This window comes from Meriones unguiculatus, chromosome 9, assembly GCF_030254825.1.
Source record: "Meriones unguiculatus strain TT.TT164.6M chromosome 9, Bangor_MerUng_6.1, whole genome shotgun sequence".
NCBI lineage: Eukaryota > Metazoa > Chordata > Mammalia > Rodentia > Muridae > Meriones > Meriones unguiculatus.
In genome coordinates, this window is record NC_083357.1 from 117,608,429 (window position 1) to 117,629,548 (window position 21,120).

Below are 21,120 nucleotides of genomic sequence, written 5' to 3' on the forward strand. Positions count from 1 at the left end.
CTGCCTCATAACTGTGGTTTTGTTATGTTGGGGATCGTAAATGCCTGTGTTTTCTGGTGGTCTTAGAAACCCTGTGAAAGGGCAACGGGGAACGCAACCCTCAGGCTGAGAACCCAGTATTAACACAGCCAGTTACCACCACAGAAGGCTTGGCCAGGGACCACTGCAATGTCCCACAACTGTGGCTTCTGCTTCACTTCATCCACCTGGCGTCCTTACAAGCCGGAGGTGGACAAGCACTGTGTATCAGCTGTCTCACCAACATGATCGACTCCAGTGCATCAACACAGCTGATGACTTAAACGCTGAGCGCTGGAGGTGCCCTGCTGGTCGAGGCTGCAGTTCTTGCCTGGACTGGCTCACAGCCATTACCAGCCGGGCCTGGGTGCCAAAGGCAGACCCCTCCCTCCCCTCGGGCGGGGTCCCCTGCTGTCTGCCAGACCTCATCTGGAGAATGTCTCTAGACACAGACACCCTTAACCACACTTGGCCTACGCCTCTGACACAGATCCCTGCGAGCTCTCTCCTCCCTCCACCTATATGCTAATCCAGCACTGACACTCTACTCTTATGAGAGGAGCATGCTGCATGAAGTAGTAAGTCAAGCATCCTTGAAGTGCCTAGTTCCAGCCAATTATGGACGCCCGAACTCCCCCAGGGGTATATATTCTTTGTTCTCTGGAATTACAGTTGAACTAGCCCTCAGCTATTCGGGTGTGTGATCCCTGTGGCCATTCACGCTTCTCGCCTCCTGCCCCTCCTGACTTTGTGGGCTGCTGGGAGGCAGCCCCCAGGCAGGAGACCCAACAGCTTAGCAAGAAGTGTGGCTCCTCACAACTGCCCATGCGTTATTAGTGACTACTGTTACAGATTAATGAGCAAGGTCCACTCAGTTTCCTCTCTGAAAGAGAATGTCAACACCAAATGCTTTCACCAAAAATAGAACCCACGAGTAACATTTTCAACGATAATGATACCATCAAAGACAGGCTGTTTTGAAGAGAGGTCAAGACCCTCTCCTTGCTCTGAACCTGCTCTCAGAGTTCCTGGCGTCTCCCTCCTGGCTCAGCCAAGTGCAGCATAATGGGAATCAGCGTTATTTTAAGCCGTACCTTCAGGTAGGATCCATAATATTTGGTTACGTATGGACTGTCACACTGACTCAGCACTGTGATCTCTTGTTGAATGTCCTCTATCTCATCTTCAGCTTCTTCCAGATCAATGATTTTTATGGCAACCACTTTCTGAGTCCGATTGTCAATGCCTTTGAACACCTCTCCAAAAGAGCCCTTTCCAATCTTCTCCAGCTTGGTGAAAAGCTCTTCTGGATCTGCTTTCAGGTTCTGCAGGAGAGAAGGGAGGACACATCAGCATTCCCAGAGCCACAGCTGGTTCTTCATCATCCTACCTGATGTGTGCTGACCTGGGCCAGCACACCAGAGTAGAGACTGCTCTGCTTCTTGTGACAAGGACCAGGCTGCTTCTTACCTACATGCATAGGTTAAACACACACAGCAAGTGTGGGGCAAGAACAATGAAGCAGAAAAGCAAAAGGGCTTGAGATTTTGTGTAATAAAAACAAAACTCAAAGTGTATACTGGCATGCCTGCGAACAGACATCTGGCTGTTTGCAAAGCTTACTCTTGAGTTGGCAGTTAGCTCAGTGGTGGAAGGCCTGCCCGGCCCAGGTTCTGTAGACAGTACAGGCAGAGGTGGTCTGCTCCAAGCAAAAGTTCTACTTTCTTCTCAAACCATTCCAGCACCCCCTAACTCAAGATGGGTATTTGCTGGAACAGGTTAATCAGCTGCCACAGGACAGGGAGGGGAAGACCAGCCCTGCTGGCTGTCCTTCATGGTTGTCCTCACAGGACCAACAGCCAGATCCCAGGGAACAGTAATGGTGTCTGTTGTGGCTGCTGTGTTCCAACAGCTTGAGCGACCACACACAGAAGCCTTGGAGGCCTGTCAGGGCACCCACACAGCTCTGTCCCAGGGTTCTCGGCAGGGGCAGTCACTGTCCGAGCTAGAGATGCTGGAGACGGCTGGAAATAACCTGAGGGGCTGTGTCACAATGTGGGGAAGGACCCAGAACAAAATGGCTGCAGCACCCCAAAACCTGCAACAACCAAGGACAGTACAAGACCCAAAGGTAGCCTTTAGAACACTTTCCCACAGGCCTCAAAAAGAGGAGGATATCGGCTGATCCTTAAAAGTCTATTATAAGGGGCTGGAGAGATGGATCAGAGGTTAAGAGCACTACCTGCTCTTGAGGATCCAGGTTCAATTCCCAGCACCCACATGGCAGCTCACAACTATCTGTAAGTCCTCTTCCAGGGATCCATGGCACCAGGCATGTGCGGGGCACAGATAAAATACCTATACACATATAACAAATATTACCAAGTACCCATGGAACTAGCCCTGTTTTAAAAGGTCTGAAACAGCAGTACTGGGGGGACAGTACTGGGAGAATGACAGAATGAGAAGGGAAGAAGGCCAGGGTGACAAGGTGGGTCGCAGGCACAGGGTATGCAAACACCAGCAGCACAGTGACGACGACTTTGCTGTCACTGGGCATCAGGCGCTCACGTGCTTGGAGTAGAAATTCCAAGCACCTGGCTTACAAGGGCATCAGCTGAGAGCCTCGCTGTGCAATACCCTATGGCAACCAGGCACTAAAGTCACCGCATGCAGAGCTAGCATCCAGCCACGCCCAGCTCACAGGCCCAGACAATGTGAAACGTGCCTGGGGTTCCCACAAGAGAGAGCAGGGCCACGGCCCAGACCTCCATGCACAATGGAGCAGAGTAAACTACGACAGCAAAGGCAGCGGTTTTGGTCACAAACTCCTTGGCTCACAGAAAGCTAAACCCACTCCCTGGAGGTGAGAGGAGAAAGCCCATTCCCCTTCCCTTGCACCTGAAAACAGCATGAGGAGGTTCAGCTGGGCAACTGCGTTTCCAGCCTCAGCACCACCTCCAGTGCCTGCAGGCACTCGGACGTTCTCCCAAGGCAGGCTGCGAACCCTGGGGTGAGGCAATGTCCTCAAGCCGGGCCACTCTGGAAGCTGCTGGGCTACGAACATTTCTTCTATCTTTAAAAAGAAGCTGGCACTTCTTGCCAACGTTACCAGGCAAACTCTCTTCAAAGTCATTTCTGGGAGTACCCCAGAGTAGAAAATGCAAGTGGGGGCAGCATCTTGCCCCCAACTTGACCTGTGCCTCTGCGCCCTTGCACATCATGCGAGCAGCCGGGAGAGACCTGGTCTCCTTCAGCCAAACCAAAGCCAGCGAGGGGCCACTCTGTGCACCCCGGCTCCTCCAGGCTGCAGTTTTACTGCCTCTCACCTCCTCCCCTCCAGGATGAGGTGGGGTGGCCCTCCTTTTCTTCAAGGTGGATTCTAGTTGTGGGACTTTGGGGTCCATCCTCCTCTCTCTGCAAGGCTTCTGCAGCAACCCTCTGGGCAGCTCTGCTTGCACTACCCCTGTCTGCTGGCTCCCTGCCCTGGGCATGCTCCGCTTCCTCCCCCTCACACGCTTCTTGGCTGAGGGTTCCTGACGGCCCGCAACCGCCTGCCCTGCCCAGCCCACGGCCATCGAGCGGGGCAGCTCTGGTCACCAGCGTTGCAGTGCCCTGCCTTTGAGCCTCAGCAGCCACGCCCTCTGCCCCTCGTAACTTTCCAGTCCCTTGGCCTCCAAAGCTGGTCCTCATCTCTTCTTCCAGCCCCCTCTGCCAAAGGAACCTCCACACTGGCCCTCAATCCTGGCTAACCCAGACCCAGTCCTCCCACCCGCTGAACACGATCACCTGGGACCCTGGGCATTACACCCAGAGAGGGCTGGAGAGAGCTGCAGACAGTCCACACTGGTTAAGCGTTCCAGCTGACCTAAGAACTGCCCTATGTTACTGCACATGCGCCGACCCCACGGCCAGCTCCCATCCTGCTTCCCAAGTCTGAACCCTAGGACACTTCACTCTTTTCACAGACACTGTGTCACTCACCCTACTGACCTGACCCGTGCTCTTTTGCACTGTCTTGTGTTCTAGACTAAGTTAAGGAAGTATGTGGGCACGCCTCCCTCACCTCTACACCCATAAGCCTAGACCCAAAGAACGCCCCCCGGTCTATGCGGACACCAAGCCCCACAGCAGCATCACACAGCTCTTCCTGAGACTGCCCTGGAGAGGGCGTCCCCAGAGCACTCTGAGAGGAGGGCCCCTCAGGACTGAGGGCAGAGCCAGCCTGGGCTTCAGAGGGCACCTGCTCGCCACTGGAGCCTCATGAGCAAAGTTGGGGTTTCCTCTTCAGAGTGAAAAACAACCTACCAAAACCCTCCCAACACTAAGGAGGCCAGCAAAGAAGGCTGTTTCTAGGGTGCCTGCCTGGGAACCCCAGCTGCCCTTGCACACATGAATGTGGCTTCGGCCCCACCCAGCTGGTGGTGAAGCCCATCTGGCCGGCTCCTGGTCCCCAACTGACGAGGTCCTAGCATACACATAAGGTCATCAGTAGCCCAAGGCCAGCGGATCTGCCCAGCACCCGCAGAATCACTGCAAGTTGCCTGGCTTGACTGGACACAGCCTGGCACTGCCCAAATGGCCATGTCCTGGCTCTCCTCAGAACCACTCAGAATCTCCCATGCCTGGTCTCAGGAGAAAGCAGTCTGCAGCAGACCTTCCTGTCCTGCCACTGCCGGCTGCTGCCATACCACAAGGCCGACAGCAGAAGGAGGCACCGTCCTTGGCATCAGAAAGCAAATGAGTGGAGCACTCCATACGCAGGCCGACAAGTGCCCCATCCCAGGCATTGGAGTCTGGCACTCTGGCAAAGACGAGCTGACTGTCGCCCTAGGCCCTGGCCTGCCCCGGTACCTCTTCAAACCCTGTGCAGCTTACAGGAGCAAGCCTTAACGCAGCACAGCTCCCAACTGAGGCCCCTAGGAGCACCTCCATCAACACAAAGCCTGTTCTGGCCCACTGGAGCAGCTGCATGAGGACGGATGCCCAGCCACCTGCTGTCCTCCTGACCTTCAGAGCACAGGCCCTGCAGCTGACCACAGCCACGAGCCCTAGAGTGCACATGCACATCCATACACACACACAGACAGAGACAGCTGGGAGCCGGAGACAGAGACAGAGAATGAGAATGGAGTGGTAGTTTGAGGAAGAATGGCTCTCTCCCACAGGCTCACTTAGAGTTGGATGCTTGGTTTCCTGCTGGGGGGACTTTTGGAAAGGATCAGGAGGTGTGGCCTTTGTTATAGGCGGTTATTAATATTTACTATTGGTTTATCTTCTAGTAATGCTGCTGCTAATCTTAAACAGCTGTATAACCAAATCACCACACAGAGGCTGGGTTTTTAGTGAACCTAGATCACAATGCTGGGTAAGATTTACTCCCTCCTAAACCTCCAAGCCCTCAGTTTCCTAACATTTAGATTTCCCACATTAAAAAACACATTATAGCAACAGGCCTTGTTGGAGGAGGTGTGTCACTGGGGGTGGGCTTGAAGGTTCAAAAGACTCCTGCCACCACGGACCTTAATCTCCATGAACTGTGAACGCAATTACACACTTTTATAAGTTGCTGTGACCATGGAGTTTCATCACAGTAAAAGAAAAGAGAGACATACTAAACTGCTGTTGTTTTATCCACCGGAACAGTTTAAGAGAAGAGGGAATACAGCTCAGAAAAGTGGAGAAGGGTTTCCTATGTGAACTGGGCTTGGTTAGAATACCCCTTTCTCCTTTTAAGTAGGCTCAGATGTCTCGGAAAGCAGCTATTTCCCCTTTATTGCTGTTCCCAAGACCCTCCCAGAATCCTCCATGTAAGGCCCAATTTAATACCTCACATCTGCCCAAGCAGGCCTCTGAGAGCTGCCCTTGGCAAGAAGGAACCACCTGAGATGATGCTGAGAGCAGAACTCCACAGAGCCTGGTTCCCACAAGGCCAAGGCCCTGGACCTGGGCATTCTTACAGAAACTCATTACCACATGACTGGAGTTATCCACAGCCAGAAAAACAACAATGCCAAAGGTAACCTGTCTGAAAAGGGAAGCTCAAGGTTTTGCTAGCAGAATTTCTTCTCTAAGGAAAGCACATCTCCTTGGCAGGCAGAGGAGAAAATGCCTTGGCTAGCATCCTAGGAGGTCCTTCGTAGAAGGACTGTGCTCAGAGTAGACAGCCCGCTGCCGCCCCTGGTCTCTGAAGTGAACTGGCTGTGGGACCCAGTGGCCCCCGGGCAGGAGTCGGCAGTACCACGGCTCAGCCTTCTCTAACACTGGGAAGGTCAAGAGACAGATGTGAAGAACAGACACAGGATCCTGCTCCAACCAAGGGGGAGAGAGGACCCGGCCAGGTGCACCGGGGTCCATTCCTCTTCTGCACTGCTCTAGCAGGAACCCCAGTCGGTGAGCTGTGAAGGATAAAGCTCTGAGAGGCCTCAGGGTAGCCCACAGCTTTGGGTCTTTGCTTCCCCCGTAGGCAGGGCTGAGGAGACAGAAAGCGCAGCACAATGTTCTCAGTCCCTCTCCCCACGCTCTCAACAAGCTGAGACTGAAGGTCACTGCTTCCCAGTCAGGAACCCTGAAACGCTGAGGGCAATGTCTGCAGACCAAATGCTATGTCGGGTGCTATGGTCTGAACGCACCTGACCTCACACTCAGATAGGACTTGGAGCTGTGTGCCCGTGGGGCTCTGCCTTCATGACCGGACTGGGTGGGTTCCTGAGGGGAGTAGATCCGTGATGGACTCTTCTCTCTCTCCAGTGTACTTTGCCACATTACAAGAGTATAAAGACCTCACCAGAGGTCCTGCATGCTCAAGACACCCCAGACTCCAGAACTGAGAGAAATATCTTCATAATTAACCCATCTGAGGTCACCAGTGAGAGCAACTAAAAGCGGAGGCCGACACTAAAGTACTGATTTCTCTAGTCACAGGAAGCTTTACCAGTGGAATGGGGCCTGCAGAGAGAACTACCTCGCCCTTCCACTCACCAAGCTCACCACAACCCAGGCCATCTGTCTCCAACTTTCAGACGATCTTCCTGACCTTCATACATATCCCCTTATCTTGGTTCTTTTCAATCTGGAAAAAGACTTAAGAAGCTCAAGCATTTGTTATATGAAGGTCAGAATCCTTAATAACTAACCAAAATAAACACAACTACATCATCGTTCCAGACCCACAGCCCAGACTGGCGCTGAACCTTCCCACCAATATGCCAGCTTCCAGGACCCCGAGAAGCCTATGAACATGCCCAGGAGAGCCCATCACCCTCACACAAGTTTGCTGGCTTCAGAGGTGAACAGCTAAAGCCTGGGGGCTCCCCAGAAAAGCTATAGTGTGCAAAACAAGCCAAGTGTATAGGGTGAGTGCCTGCCACCCACAGTGCACTGGGCTGGCCTGCTGGGTTGGTGCCCTCCTCCTGAGAGCCCGACAGGCTCCAACCAGGGCCTGCACCGCATAGACTACCAAGAGAAAGGCCCATCTAACTCCAACCCAGACGTGAGCTCCGAAGTAAGACTTGGAGGAAAGCTAAGCACCCAAGTCCCATGTAAACATGTGCGCCATTACCACATCTCTTTCACTCTTATCTCTGCTTTTTGCACACACCAAGGAACCTCCTGCTTTTTCAGTTACTCTGAACGGCTGACCATTCACTGAAAAGTCACAAGCCTCCACCTAGACAAGATGGCAGTAAACATGTCTCAGCCACGGTTCTGCTGTGAGGAGACACCATGACCAAGGCAGTGCCTAAAGGCAGGCATTTAACTGGGACCAGCTTAGTGTCACGGGCTTGGTTATGACTGCTTGGCGTGGTGGGGAGCACGGGGCGGGCAGGCCTGCACGGCAAGGGAGCAGCAGCTGAGCTCACTCTTATCGGAAAGCTGGAGGCACACAGCAAGACTGAGCTGGCAGATGCTTGTGACCCCTCACGGCCCACCTGGGTCCGGCGGCACACCTCCTCCGGGAATGCCACACCTCCTAATCCTTCCCAAACAGAGCACCTGGAAACCAAACATTCAAATCCCTGACCACTCTGACCCATACCCCAGCACGCCCTGAGAGTGACAAACATTACAAAGTCTGAGGTGGGCACAGTGACAGCACACAGGCTCACTCGTCGGTTCCTCCATGTGCCAAGCATGTGCTGCAGATGGCCTGTGGGGAGGAGAGTGTGGCGCGGGCATCCCTAGCACATGCAGGTATGTGGCGTCCTCGCAGTGCCAGGCAGGAGTGCAGCTGGCGGCCTCTGGTCCAATGACAAGCAGCTGGCACCCTGTGACCGGCCCTGCTGTCCGACCCCAACGCCCTGTGGGTTAGACAGATTCTAACTAACTCTCAACTGGGACAACCTCAATTCGTGCGGAGTCCAGAGGCTGCTGAACAGCTGCCAGGGAGAACATGGGATTTCAGTTAGCTGAGGAAGGCCCCGAGGGCACTTCTTACATTCTGATCCTCGCCTCTGGGCCAGCCAACACAGGCTACCCTCATTCTTGCCCTCTCTTACTCTCACACACAGCTGAGGAAGCTGACCCTCACCTCTCAGCACAGGCTGGTAGGTGAGCAACCCCAGGCAAGCTGCGCTTCTGGAGAAAATGCCCTATGCAGGACCTATCCATGCTGTCGGAGTGACAGAGAGGAAGGCTGTGGCTTTAGCCTCTGGGCCAGGCATGTCTAGCACTTCACCTGACAGCAGCCATTAAAGCAGCTCTGTGAGGACTGAAGTACTTTGTACTTTACCTGTGCAGCCATGCCCTTCTTTTCCCAGCCTTTCTGCCAGGAGGGACCAGCCCTCCTCACCAGCTCTCAAGCGGCTCATACCCCAGGCTCATACACCAGGGACACAGGGACACTGAGCTTCCCCAGCTTTATGAAAGCAAAAGCCCTGCTCGGCCTGCGGGTTTAATGCCTGCCCATGTGGCACCTCTGCCCTCTGGACCCAGCGAGCATGAGCATTCCTCAGCCTTAGTGCTCCCCCCTCCTGAAGGTGACACACATCATAGGATTGCCACCTCCCCTGGCCACACTCAAGTCCTGCACCAACGTGCTAGTATGCTCCTTGTGACCCAACCCCCAGGCAGGCCCAGCAGGGTGCGGCACACGAACCCTCAGTCCATCACAGCACTGGGCACAGGCTCCATGCAGCTGGGCCAGGCTGGGCTTGGAGGCGTCTACAGATAAACACTGCCCAGCACGATACTCCCAGGAGCCTCTCTGGCAAAGCACACTCCTGTCACACCCGAACACCAGCAGGAGTGAAACCTGATGCCACTTCGAGAGCCAGCTCACCTTCGCATGAATAGTGTATAAAAGCAGAAGCTGCGCGTGTCAAGCACAGCTAGAAATCGAAACAATGATCTGGGGTACAGATGTCAACGTGAGAGCACCCTCGGGCACTCAGCTTTCCACGCCCAAGGCGCTTACCTGTGTCCACCGCACACATGAATACAGCACTGAGCGAGGAAGAGTGGCACTGATCTAGGAGCCTTACGCTGTGCCCAGCCACCCTGCACAACCTGCACCAGGTCAGCTACCCCATGCGACTGCTGGGAGGACTGGCAAACCCGTGGCAGCGCGCCACGCTGGGTCAAGAGTTCAGAGAATTCAGGGCACATGAGTGGAAACACACACACACACACATACACACACACACACACACACACACACCGGCAGGACAGACCACACACATACACTTTATATGCACACACATCCCTTTTGAGCTCACGAGTTGATAGGCTGCCAAGCGCTGGCTAAAAGAGCAATGTGCCAGCCCTGCACCTCAGCATCAGAGGGCTGACTGGTGCCCCGCCGGGCCAGTGACTAAGTGTAGCAGGTATTGTGGCCAAGAGCACCTGCAAGCGCCACGGTCTCCATAAGCTCAGCTGCCAGCGCTGAGCCCGTCACCACCACCAGCACAGAGGCAGCAGCACCAGCCCAGCAGCCACCGGCGAGCAGGCACACACTGGGCAGTGGCGTGCTCCAGCCGCCTGCCAGACCCAGCGGGAAAGCGTGCCCCGTGCCTGGGGAGCCCAGATGCAGCCCCAATGGTAGGACCCTGACCTCCTCTAGGAGATGGGGTCACGCACACAGGGACACAGCCCTGAGGCAAGGCCGCCCTCGGGGGCGCACCCCCGTGTCACTGTGCCCGGAGCTGTGCCCCATTGAGCTGGTTAGCACAGGCACAGCTGTCAGGACGCCTTCCCTGTGGCCAGTGAGTGAAGTGAGTGATCCTGCTGCCTGCAGGACAAGCCCTTGCTCTAGAGTCAGATGGGGGAGTGTTTAAAAGTAAACAATAGAATCCCTTCACATAGCCAATGCTCACCTCTCCAGGAATGGGCCCACGCCGGAAAGCAAGCAGCCCTCACACAGCAGCCAAGGCACAGACACTGGAGACAGCCTGAGGCCATCGCTCGCAACAGGGCAGTGTGTGTTGGAGAGGTGCCGGCAGGCGGTCCTGAAGCCCTGGTTGATGACAGCCTGGTGGGAACCCTCAGTGGTGTGGAGAGTTGTGAGCAGTGTGCTTCCACGGCTTGTCACTCATGTCCTGGGGCTCACAGCTGAGAAGTAAAGTCTTGCTCGGCCTTGTGAACACACCTGCTCTCCCTGAGCTGCTCAGAGCCCTGGCTCCAGCCCTCCCCAAGCACACTGATGATCCGCATGGATATCCACTGGCCACGTAAACTCCCAGCCCCCAGCCTAAAGGCGAAGCCATGCTCGGCTGTGCGAGCGCTGGGCTGGGGAGGCAGCACTGACCACTCAGGGTGCTCCCAGCACCACAGCCCCGCCAGCCCTGAGCAGCGTGCCAGGCACTGAGAGGACAGGCCTAACGACGCAGCCGCTAGGGAGGTGTGCAGCCCTAAAGAAGCACTGGCGGGTTAGCACTGCTCCTCAGGAATGGAGAGAAGGAGCCAACAGCAGTCATCCAGACAACCATGGCACAGAAACCTGTGGTGCTGTTCCCGCTTCTGCCTCCTTTACCGTGGACACTGACTTCCGGGCACACTTCCTGGACTACCCAAGTCTGTTTTTTGCAGCTGTAAAATGCCTGAGGCTGGATCACAGTTTTCAAGGTCAAAAGTGTTGCTCCCTCGATTTTGGCGCGTGGCATGTAGCATCCGAAGAAAGCATGTGCAGAGAGAGAAGGTGGCAAGAAGGAAGCCAGCATGTCTGTCTTAGGGTGGCTCTTTACTCTTGGCAGTCTTCTCTGCTTAGAAGCACCACAGGTCCTGCGGCCGACCTTCATCTCTTCCCTAAGGAGTTCCCACTGGGCCTCACCTTATCAGGGCCTACCTCTTCCTCAAAGTCACTCAGGGCCAAGCCTTAAAGCACACACTCAAACCTTACCCAACCGTAGCACTGATTCTGGGTTCAAGTCTTCAGGGTGAGTCCCTGCAACCACGTTAAGAACCCAACAGTAAACCACGTGGCAGCACCCATAGCTTCCTACACCCTCACCTCCCACAACCACTAACCTCTCTCCTGGGAGGTCAAATGCAAAAACTAAAGGCAGCAGCCCATGGGCCTGCCAGGGAGCCTGTTCTCCACTTGGTGTTCTGTGTACACACTAACCATGTGCAGCCACAATTCACCCTACACTCATGCCCGTGATGACCCCCTCAAGCCAAACTCCAGAGACAGCCCAGGAAGACAGGCGTGTCTGCGGGCAGACCCCAGCACAGCTGAGAAAGGAGCCAGCCAGCCTTCAGCTACTCTGGGCCTAAAAGTGCCAGGAGAAATGGGAGGGAAGGGGGCAGGCCACGACCTGCTCTCCAGTTGAGAAAACACAGCTACAGACATCACCCGCCACTAAAATCCCCCTCTACCCCATGTCCCAGAGAGCCATTTCTTTCCAAATAAAAGACAGAGACCTAAGCACTAGGGACAAACCGCATGAATAATGCAACAAATTAGCTCCCCGTGGCTGGACTGCCCGTGAGCAAGCATGCACTGAACTGAGGCCCTCTGTTACTCAGGGACAGTGACTCAACCCCTCAGAAAGACAAAGCTTTAGAGATGACCTCCAAACACAAACTGCCCACCTCGAAACCTGAGTGACTCTCATGCTCTAACTGCAGGGGCCTCGGTCCTCAGTGTTCTGGTCCACGAGGAACACGAGAGACTGACAGGAGATTAGAAGCAACAAACCAAGCTGCCGACTCTAAGAAATGGCCCTGAAAGTCCAAACAGGCCAGAGACTGAGACAGAAAAGCCATAGGCTCTCTGCGCGAGCTAAAGGTCCCCAGAAGCCAAGAATGTTGCTCAACAGGGCTGGGCACGAGCAAGGCAAGAGCACACCTTCCCTGCCAGGCGGGGCTGAAAAGCACTGCGAAGCTTCCCGCAGATGTGATGCATAGGCACGTGACGGAAGGAGGCCAATGGTATGCCCACAGCAGCGCCCACTGCGTGCCGCGTGCTCCCTGAGCAATCTCAGCATGCCCAAGTCTCAAGCACCCACTGGACACCGACGGGGACGGGCACCTGGAACTTCTGGGAAGATGAGACTGGCAATAAACTCATCCACAGACTGTAGACATCATCACTGTTTGTGGAGTCGGAGAGTTCCTGTAGATTCTCCAATAGTTAGCTTCTGGGTAACTCCAGTATTCACGGAAACACTGGCCCAGGCTTTTGAACTGGATTTAACTGTCAATGAAGACAAAGTTCACAATGTTCTTCAAAGATGGTGACAGGGCAAAAGGTAAGCAGCATTCAAGATAGCTGACACAGGGAACACTCAGGAAAAAGCTAAGGGCGGCAGGAGGGAGTGCAGGGAGAACAAGCCGAGACAGCTGCACAGCAGCCATGTCCAGAGAGCGCAAAAACAAATGCGGACGACCAGGCGCTCAAGAGCCCAACCTGTCTTCTGTGTCGGTGAAGCCAAAATGGGTTTGTCATCTGAGCAGAGAGCTGCCTTAGTGGATGTAAGCTAGACGCTGCATAGGGCTTGTCAAAATCAACCCTGTGCTACTTTTGACACATTTTTTTTTAATCGGGTGGTCTAGTTGTGATGTCTTCTCTCTGGCCTGCATGGCAAGCCAGCTACAACGTGCTCATGCCCACCTGGTGATTTTACATGCACCCCTTCAAGTCAGGTTCCACTCTGGAACCTAAGAGCCACCTTCAAACTCTGCTCCTGTCACAGCTAGCAAGGAGCCAAGCATAACTTGTCTGATAGCAGGATGACCCGTTTTAAGTAAGCTCCAAGGTGATGAGGCCGGAGTGCCTGTCTGCAGGGCATCAGCCTTACTGCCTCTGTTCCGCCTTCTCAACCTTCTCAAAAGTCGGCAGCAGACCCCAGCTCTCGTGACGACACAGGGCTCTGAGCGTGTCACACAACTTCCTCTCAAGTCTCCTTTCCAGTGTCTCTTCACATTCCACAGATGGCATCGAGGAAGTAGCCAGTGCTGGGGTATGGAACAGGCTAGGCCAGTCAGAGCAGCACAGAAGGAGCGCCAGGGGCCCAGCAGCAGAGCAGTCCCTGCCACCATGAGGAACCAGGGCACATGGCTGAAGGGAGCTACAAGGTGACAGCCTACTGTTGCAAGTCCTGACTGGAAATAAGAAGTTACCTCTCGGGGTCTGGCAGAGTCATGGCCTACAGACTCCGCAGCCCAGGATGCACGTTTCTGTGTGAGCACTCTTGCAGAGGTTTAACTGATGAGGCAAGATGTGAGCAGTGCCATCCCAGACAGCACCCAGACTGCACAGAAGGACCGGTCCAACTGGGCCACTGCAGCCAGCTCTCTGTGACTGCAGAGAAAATGTGACCCCCAGTCCCACCATCACGCTTTCTCTGCCATGATGGACTATCACAAAGTAAGCCAGCCTTTACAGTGCCTTTGTCCCAACAAGAAAACTAATTCTAGAATAAACCCTGTGCAAAAGCAGCCGTGCTTTCCTGCAGGGTCCTTCTTGATGTGAACAGCACTCAATACGAGCTGAGAGATGTGAGAACAACAGCCCTAAGATGGACTCAGGGATGCTAAAGGAACTTGAGTTTAAAAATAACAAGCACTTTCCAGCAGGGAGCATCAAATGAAAGGCACATTCCTGCCCCTCTGCTCATGACAAGGAAACCACAAGGCGGTGGGGCCACGTAGGCCTAGACAGTCAGGTGCTGCTGCTAGCTCAAAGCAGACACCAAAGACCTGCCCCACACAGTCAGACCCGATCCAAGCAGAGAGAGGACAGAAAGCAAGCCCTCCAGACCCCGACAGGGCAGGGGCTGGGGCGTGGCCTTTTCTAGGGATGTGGGACCCAGGTCACACTCAGGATTACTGGTAGTAGGACACGCATGCTCCGCACATGTCCCCATGCAGAGGGAGGTCCATGACACAGACTCACCCAGGAGGCTTGGATGAGGACATCTCCCACTCCCTGCCCAGAGAAACTTTTCCAGGTCAGTCAAAAAGAAGTGATCACATGAAGTGCAGTGTGGGAGCTCCTGCATACGCATGAACGCAAAGACAGACACACACACATGCACACAGGATCTTTCCCACGCTGTAAAGAAACAGAAATAACAGAACCCCCAGCCCAGGAGGTGAGAAGCATTGGAAGAGAAATGGGTACCACCTGTAATCTGGCCAGGAGGCTCATGGGTCAAGGCTGGCGTCGCCCTTGACCCTGAGACCTAGACCAAAAGCATGTCTCTGAAAACAGGACTAAGGGGAAGAGTAAAAGGAAAGAGGAAATTAGACAAGAGGAATGACTGCCGGTCACTGAAGTCTTCAGCCTCTTCTTAAGCTTTTAACCACTTGCACTAGCTACTCCTGCGCAGGTATTTTCTGAAGAACACAGGGAGGAGCTGCCCTGGCTCACAGGTGTGCCCGTGTCCTCTCAGAGCCAAGAACTTCAGCAAACTCCAAGAACACGGAGACAGGGCGGGCCTAGGCACATACCCTAGGACCCACTTCCTCCTTCAGCCTCCTCATCCTCCGATTCCCACAATTTCCCGAAATACACACAAACCCCAGGGGCCATATCACGGTCAAAGCACACACAGCCCAGCAGCCACCAGCAGTCACGGAACAGAGTCTGTCCAGAGGAGGGACAAACGGCCGGCATCCGCGACAAGAAGTCTACGGAGATGAAGAGCAGGGTGTTAACAATGGCTACCCACGGCCCTCGCCCCACGGCTAACACTACACCTGGTGCCTGCTGTTAGTGGACCATGGGAAAAGCAGGGCTCCACACTCCTAGAGGGCAAGAGTAAGAAATCAAAAGGGCGCAGGCTGGGGAGATGACTCGGTGTCAAGAGCGTACGTACACCGCTCTTCCAGGGGACCCAAGTTCAATCTGAGTGTGAGTCCCGACATGCCCATCAGGTGGCTCACAACTGCCTGTGCCTCCAGACACTGGACTCCGAGGAAAGGGGAATATTCCTAACTGGCCAGACTTGAGTTACAAAACACTGTACTATTCTCAGATGAGATCCTGCGATGGCCTCAATCCACTGCACCGCTGGATGCAGACCTGACCCTCGCTCTTCACATCACACCAGACGCACCAAACTCTATGGCACCGAACGCTGTGTCTGGTTAAACAAGTCTCCATAAGGAAAATCAACAAACAAATGGAAATGCTCGGTATTGGTACAGACTTTTAATTCCAGCGCTTAGGAGGCAGAGGCAGACAGGCAGATCTCTGTGAGTTCGAGGCCAGCCTGGTCTACACAGGGAAACCTGTCTCAAAAATATCAAAAAATAAAAATTAAAAAAAATTTTAATTAAAAAGCTCAAAAAATGACACTTGTTTTACTGAACACACTACATGTTTTTTAGGTTTTGCTGCTGTTTTTCTGTGAAGTTAGCAAGATGAAAGTTTAAAGAAACTTGATGACGGGGAGACATTTGCTTTATTGTTGTTCTGAGACAAGGTCTCACTATGCAGACCAGGTTAGCCTCTAACTCACAGATATCCATCCATCTGCCTCTACCTTCTGAGCGCCAAGATTAAAGGCCGGTACCAACACACCCATCAATCTGTTCTGAGTGTCTCAGTGTTCGCCTCTGGCTAGACTTTCAGTGCCCTCCTGAAGGCTGTACGAGGAAAGCTCATGTAGAGCCTCGGGCATCCATGCTCCCCAGGTCCCAGCATCCAACGCGCAGGCAGGTGGGCTGATTCACACCCACAGCACAGGCACCACTGAGGGACAGAGTACTGTCTGACTCTCCCAGGTCTGCTTCCCTGGTGCCACCAGGAGCTACAAAGAACTATCAAAACAAGCCACATATACCTGCAGTGACTCGTTTACAGGGTTTTCTTCTCTTAAATGACGGCATGAAACAACCAAACAGCTCCAACTATGGTCAGCATCACCAAAAGGTGGTGCTGCACTAGCAGCTGTGCCAATTACGGGGAGCTGGGGCTTTCTCCAACCCCAGGCCGGTCCAGGTCCCCACTCCCACCCTCTCAGACCAGCTGCCTGCCGTACCCACTGTGTCTGTGGGCCACCGAGATAAAGAGACCACTTGTCTCTCTAATGTCTCCACATGGACCTTCTCCCAGGAGCACACAGGGCACCTTCCACAGGGCTCACACTTCTACTGCTCTCACTGTGCCAAGCAGCAAGCACAACCTCTAAAAGCCAAGGCACATGCCCTCAGCTCCACAGACAGACACAACTCTGTCTCCTCTGCAGCCATTCACATCCTCATCTCTAAGCCCTTCAACGTCTTTTTTCATAATGGCTTTTGAATGGAATTTTTATGCTGGGGGTGAGGGGCTGCATGATGGGGGTAGTGGGAGGCTTTGTTGTTTTAACAGTCCAGGACTCAGGCTGTGGCCTGCCATGGGCGGAGGCTCAGCCTGGGAGGTCAAAGCCAAGACTTTGAAAGCCTGTTCTTGCTGCCAGACTCAGCTCACTCATCAAGCAGCCAGGAGCCTGGCCGATCCCAACTAATAACTGAGCCAAGTAAAAAGTACCACACACACCTTTCCAAGCCCCAGCACCCAGCCTCCGTCACATGCCCACTGCAGCAATCCAGCCCACCCGAGCAACAGCTCTGACACGCACACCAGCACGGCCACGGCAATCCTAAAGGCTCACCAATCCCTGCCCTGCCTCTTCCTTACCAAGTTAGTGGAGAGAGACCCCAACACTCTCCAAAGCCCTGGAAACCCTGACATGTTAAAGACAAGACCATGGCACCTACAGCCACGAGGTGTCCAGTTCAAGCCCATGGCCACCTCCTCCTGGCCATCTGCCTCTCACCTTCAGTCTTCCCGTCTGTTAAACCAGAAAGAAGATGGACACAGTACACAGTTTTCCTGTAATAAAATATCAAGAGGGCTGTTTGGCTGGATGATTGGTGGGTTAGCTGGTTTCGAGAGAGGGTTTCTCTGTGTAGCTTTGGCTGTTCTGGAACGCGTTATGTAGACCAGGCTGGCCTTGAACTCGAAGATCTTTCTTCTGTTTCCACACACACAGAGGGTAGCCCTGGCTGGCCTGAAATTCACTACATAGACCAAGCTGGCCTCAAACCCAGAGAGCCCCTGCCTTTGCCCTTCAAATGCTGGAGTAAAGTTGTGTGTTACCACACCCAGCCCAGAGACTATTTTTTATTGCACGTATTTACTGCGTGTGCATACCTATATGTGTGCAAACTCAGGTGCACAGTCACAGATGTAGAGGGGTCAGAGGACAGGTCTCTCCTTACACCACAAGGGTCCAGAGGACTACACCCAGCTGTCAGGTCCCACAACAAGCACCTTTATCCTGGGCCATTTCACCGGCTTCAAAAAAAAAAAGTGTTGTTTTGTTTTTGTTTTCTTAAATGTTCCCGTTAAACTTTACCCCAAAGCCGTAAATGCTTTTCTTTCTTGAGCTCAATATGCGATAGCCCAGAATCACAGACAACTGTGACACACAGGACGTGTTCACTGGTACTGAATATGGACAGTAGCTCATGCAAGAACAGAGGGATGGCAATCCCCAGGTCACCCTCACACACTCGACTGCACACTGTTCTTCCTCACGTCACATGATGCTCTGTAGACGAGTGTTAATTCAGAACATGGCTGCTCGGGCGAGAGGCCACATCCGAGGACCTTCTAGGTCTGTGTGATCTGGCTGGAACACAAACACGCCTTCAATCCAGGAGACAGAGTTCAAGGCCAGCCTGGTTTGGAGCAAGTTTCAGGTAAAGGAAAGCTGAGGTCCAGGCATGGTGGTACATGCCCTTACTCCCAAACAATGAAAGTTAGTTTGTAGAAGGAAGCACCCATGTTTGAAAGTGATGTCTAACTGAAATGGTGAAAACGGAGAAAGATTTGACAGAATAGGATACACCGGAAGTCTCAAGAGAAGAGAGAGGAGAGGGACAGTACTTCAGGGGCAATGCAGAAGTGAGAGAAGGCGACTGAGCCAGGAGTATAACAGAGACAGGTTGCAGGGAGCAAACTCAGGTGAAGACTGAATGAGCCAGAGAATGAGATGCCAAGAGATTGTTTGAGTTCAGCTGAGGCCAAAGAGCAACTCAGACAAAAGCTAGACTGAATCAGTCAGCTGGGAGAGGAGTTTGAGCCAGAGCAGCTGAGTTGAAGCAGAAAGCCCAGGGCTCAGAAACAAGAAGAAGGGGCGAGCTTACTAAAGCAGTAAGTCTCAGAGACTGGAAACCTTCTGGGCCCTGGTTATTTGTACAGAGGCTGAAGACTTCCAGGACTAGGCCTAGGTTAGCAGGAGGCAGGATGGAGAAACTGGAGAATAAAGTCCTCTCACAATGTCCACCTATCTGACCTGCACCAGGCACACGTAAGCTCTCCGAGGTCTGGGGCACACAGTCACTGAGCCGCCTGCAGTCGGCAGCAGGCACCTCACAGAGAACACGGCGGCTCACTAGCCAGCTCCCGGCACCTCCAGTAACCTGATGCTTGCTCTAGCCCACCTGCTGGAACAGAGCGCGGCCGACCAGGGAAGCTACAAGCAACACGCACCCTCTGCTTCCAGTTCTGGAGCACAAGAGCCCTTCCCCCCAAGGCCCCCAAGATCTGTGCGGCAGGGCACCTCTGTTCCTCAGAGCTGGCACAGGGCAGAAGGGACCAGCAGCCCCCTCAGGCTCCTCCTCCTCCATGTGCAAACATGAAGCCCACATGTGAGGTCTCTGCTTTCACCAGTACATCCCCAAATGCTCTCTTCCCACTCAATCTACAGCCACGCTGGCCTCACACTACCTTGCCTCAGCCTCCCAGAATACTTCGCCCACCCCTTAGCACTACCACCCTGGGGATCAGGCTCCAGCCTCACAAACTGCTGTATAATCCGGGGACCACAGACCCGTCCCCGGAACAGCCTACCCAGCCCTTTCCTGACTGGCTCCAGGGTCTAAGCGCATGGGCAGAGTCACCGCCCATGGAGCCTTGACCAATGCTCACTTCCCCAGGCATGCTGCTCACACGTTAATAGTTTATTCTAGTAGCCAGAGGTGAGAAGGGGCAGGCTCCCTTTGACATCGGGAATTATCCAATCTGTAGACCTGTGTTTTAGCTTTTAGACCATCAACCCTGCTGTTCGTCACCCAAATCTGAAGTCTTGACCCTTCAACAGTGGCCCTGCGCCTATTTTAAGCAGGCACAGCTCTGTCTCCCTGCAGGTTTGTCCTCCTTCATACAACACAGGCTTGGCTCAAGGGTGCACATACACATTTTAATGTTGTTTTGGGGTCCAGAGGGGCCTAGGTCCTCTACTTATAAGTAGCTGATGGGCATCTTAGGCTTCAGGTGACCCACTAGGGAAGTGGGGGGTGTCTCTGACACAGACTTTGTTACCTGCTTTCTGATCACTTCCCCCTGATGGGACTGCCCGACCAGACCGCAGGGGAGGAAGAGGAACTCCATCCTTGTGAGAATAGATGGGCTGGGGTGTCTGGGCAGGGGGGTGCTCCTATTCTGAGGAATAGGGCAGGAGGGGGATGTGGGAAGGAGGGTGAAACTGCAAGGAGAGGAGGGAGGGAGGGGCCTATGACCGAGATGTAAGTTAAATTAATTAATTAAAAAATGAAATTAAAAAGTTTAGCATAAAATGTTTACATTTCAGAGGCTAGACTCTTGCAAGGTAAAGTGAAACCATTTAAACAGTCTACTGACTGCTTCAAGCACATCCAACTCAACACTTCAATAATCAGAGCCTTCGGAATCTAGTTATTCCATTTCTAGCTTACAATAAAGACTAGGTTCAATTTAAAATGCACCTGCAGGCTGGGGAAATGGCTTAGCAGTTAACAGCAGCACTGAGTGCTCCTCCAGAGGACCGGTGTTTGATTCCCTGCACCCCATGGTGGCTCAGTCACCCGTAACTCCAATCCAAGAACCCGATGCCCTCTTCCAGCCTTCCTGGAAAACAGGCATGCACAGACATACACGAAGGCAAAACACTCATCCACATAAAACATAAAGTTATACACACACGCATCCACACAAAGGCACTTGGCTTTCTCTAAGGAAGACCGAGCCAAAGGGCCCACGCTCACCCCATTCCGGGATGAGCTTCAGCTTCTGTCTCTGGTGAGAACGTGAAACAGCGAGCAAGGAAAACTGGTACACACAGGAACTACTCCAGCAGAACCTCAGGGCATGCAGGCTTCAATGACACAATCCACTTTAGCCTGGTGTCACTATTCCATAGGCCTCTCCAATTGTCTACACCACACAATGAATGTACAACAAGCCCTGGGCTAGGAGGTAATTCAATGGTAGAGCTCTCATCTAGCACATGTGGGGCCCTGGGGCCAGCCACACAGCTTTGCAGGTAAAGGCATGTCACCAAGCCGGACAACCTGGGCTCACTTCCCAGGACCCACACAGTAGAGGGCAAGAACCAAATCCTCCCAAGTCCATCTGTGCTCTGACCTCCACACGAAGCCCTGACAAATGCACACACATTCATACACATATTTACATAAATGTAAGAAAAACAGAATCACCCGGGCCGTGACAGTGAATGCCTCTAACCCCAGCACTTGGGAGGCCAAGGCAGGCAGATCTCTGTGAGTTCGAGGCCAGCCTGGTCTACAGAGTGAGTTCTAGGACAGCCAGGGATTCACAGAGAAACCCTGTCTCTAAAAACCAAAACAAAACAAAACAAAGTGAGTCCTAGAATGGACTGCACTCTC

The 21,120-nt window shown here is 53.5% G+C and overlaps 1 protein-coding gene across 2 annotated transcripts in view; it reads right to left on the reverse strand.

Moving 5' to 3' along the window:
• Positions 1–21,120, reverse strand: part of Stk24 (serine/threonine kinase 24) — a 76,216-nt gene that overhangs the window by 37,463 nt on the left and 17,633 nt on the right. For both annotated transcript variants that reach the window (XM_021644686.2, XM_060391650.1), the window contains exon 2: positions 1,113–1,343. In XM_021644686.2, coding sequence (XP_021500361.1) covers positions 1,113–1,343 — 231 coding nt within the window. The remainder of the gene's footprint in view (positions 1–1,112; positions 1,344–21,120) is intronic.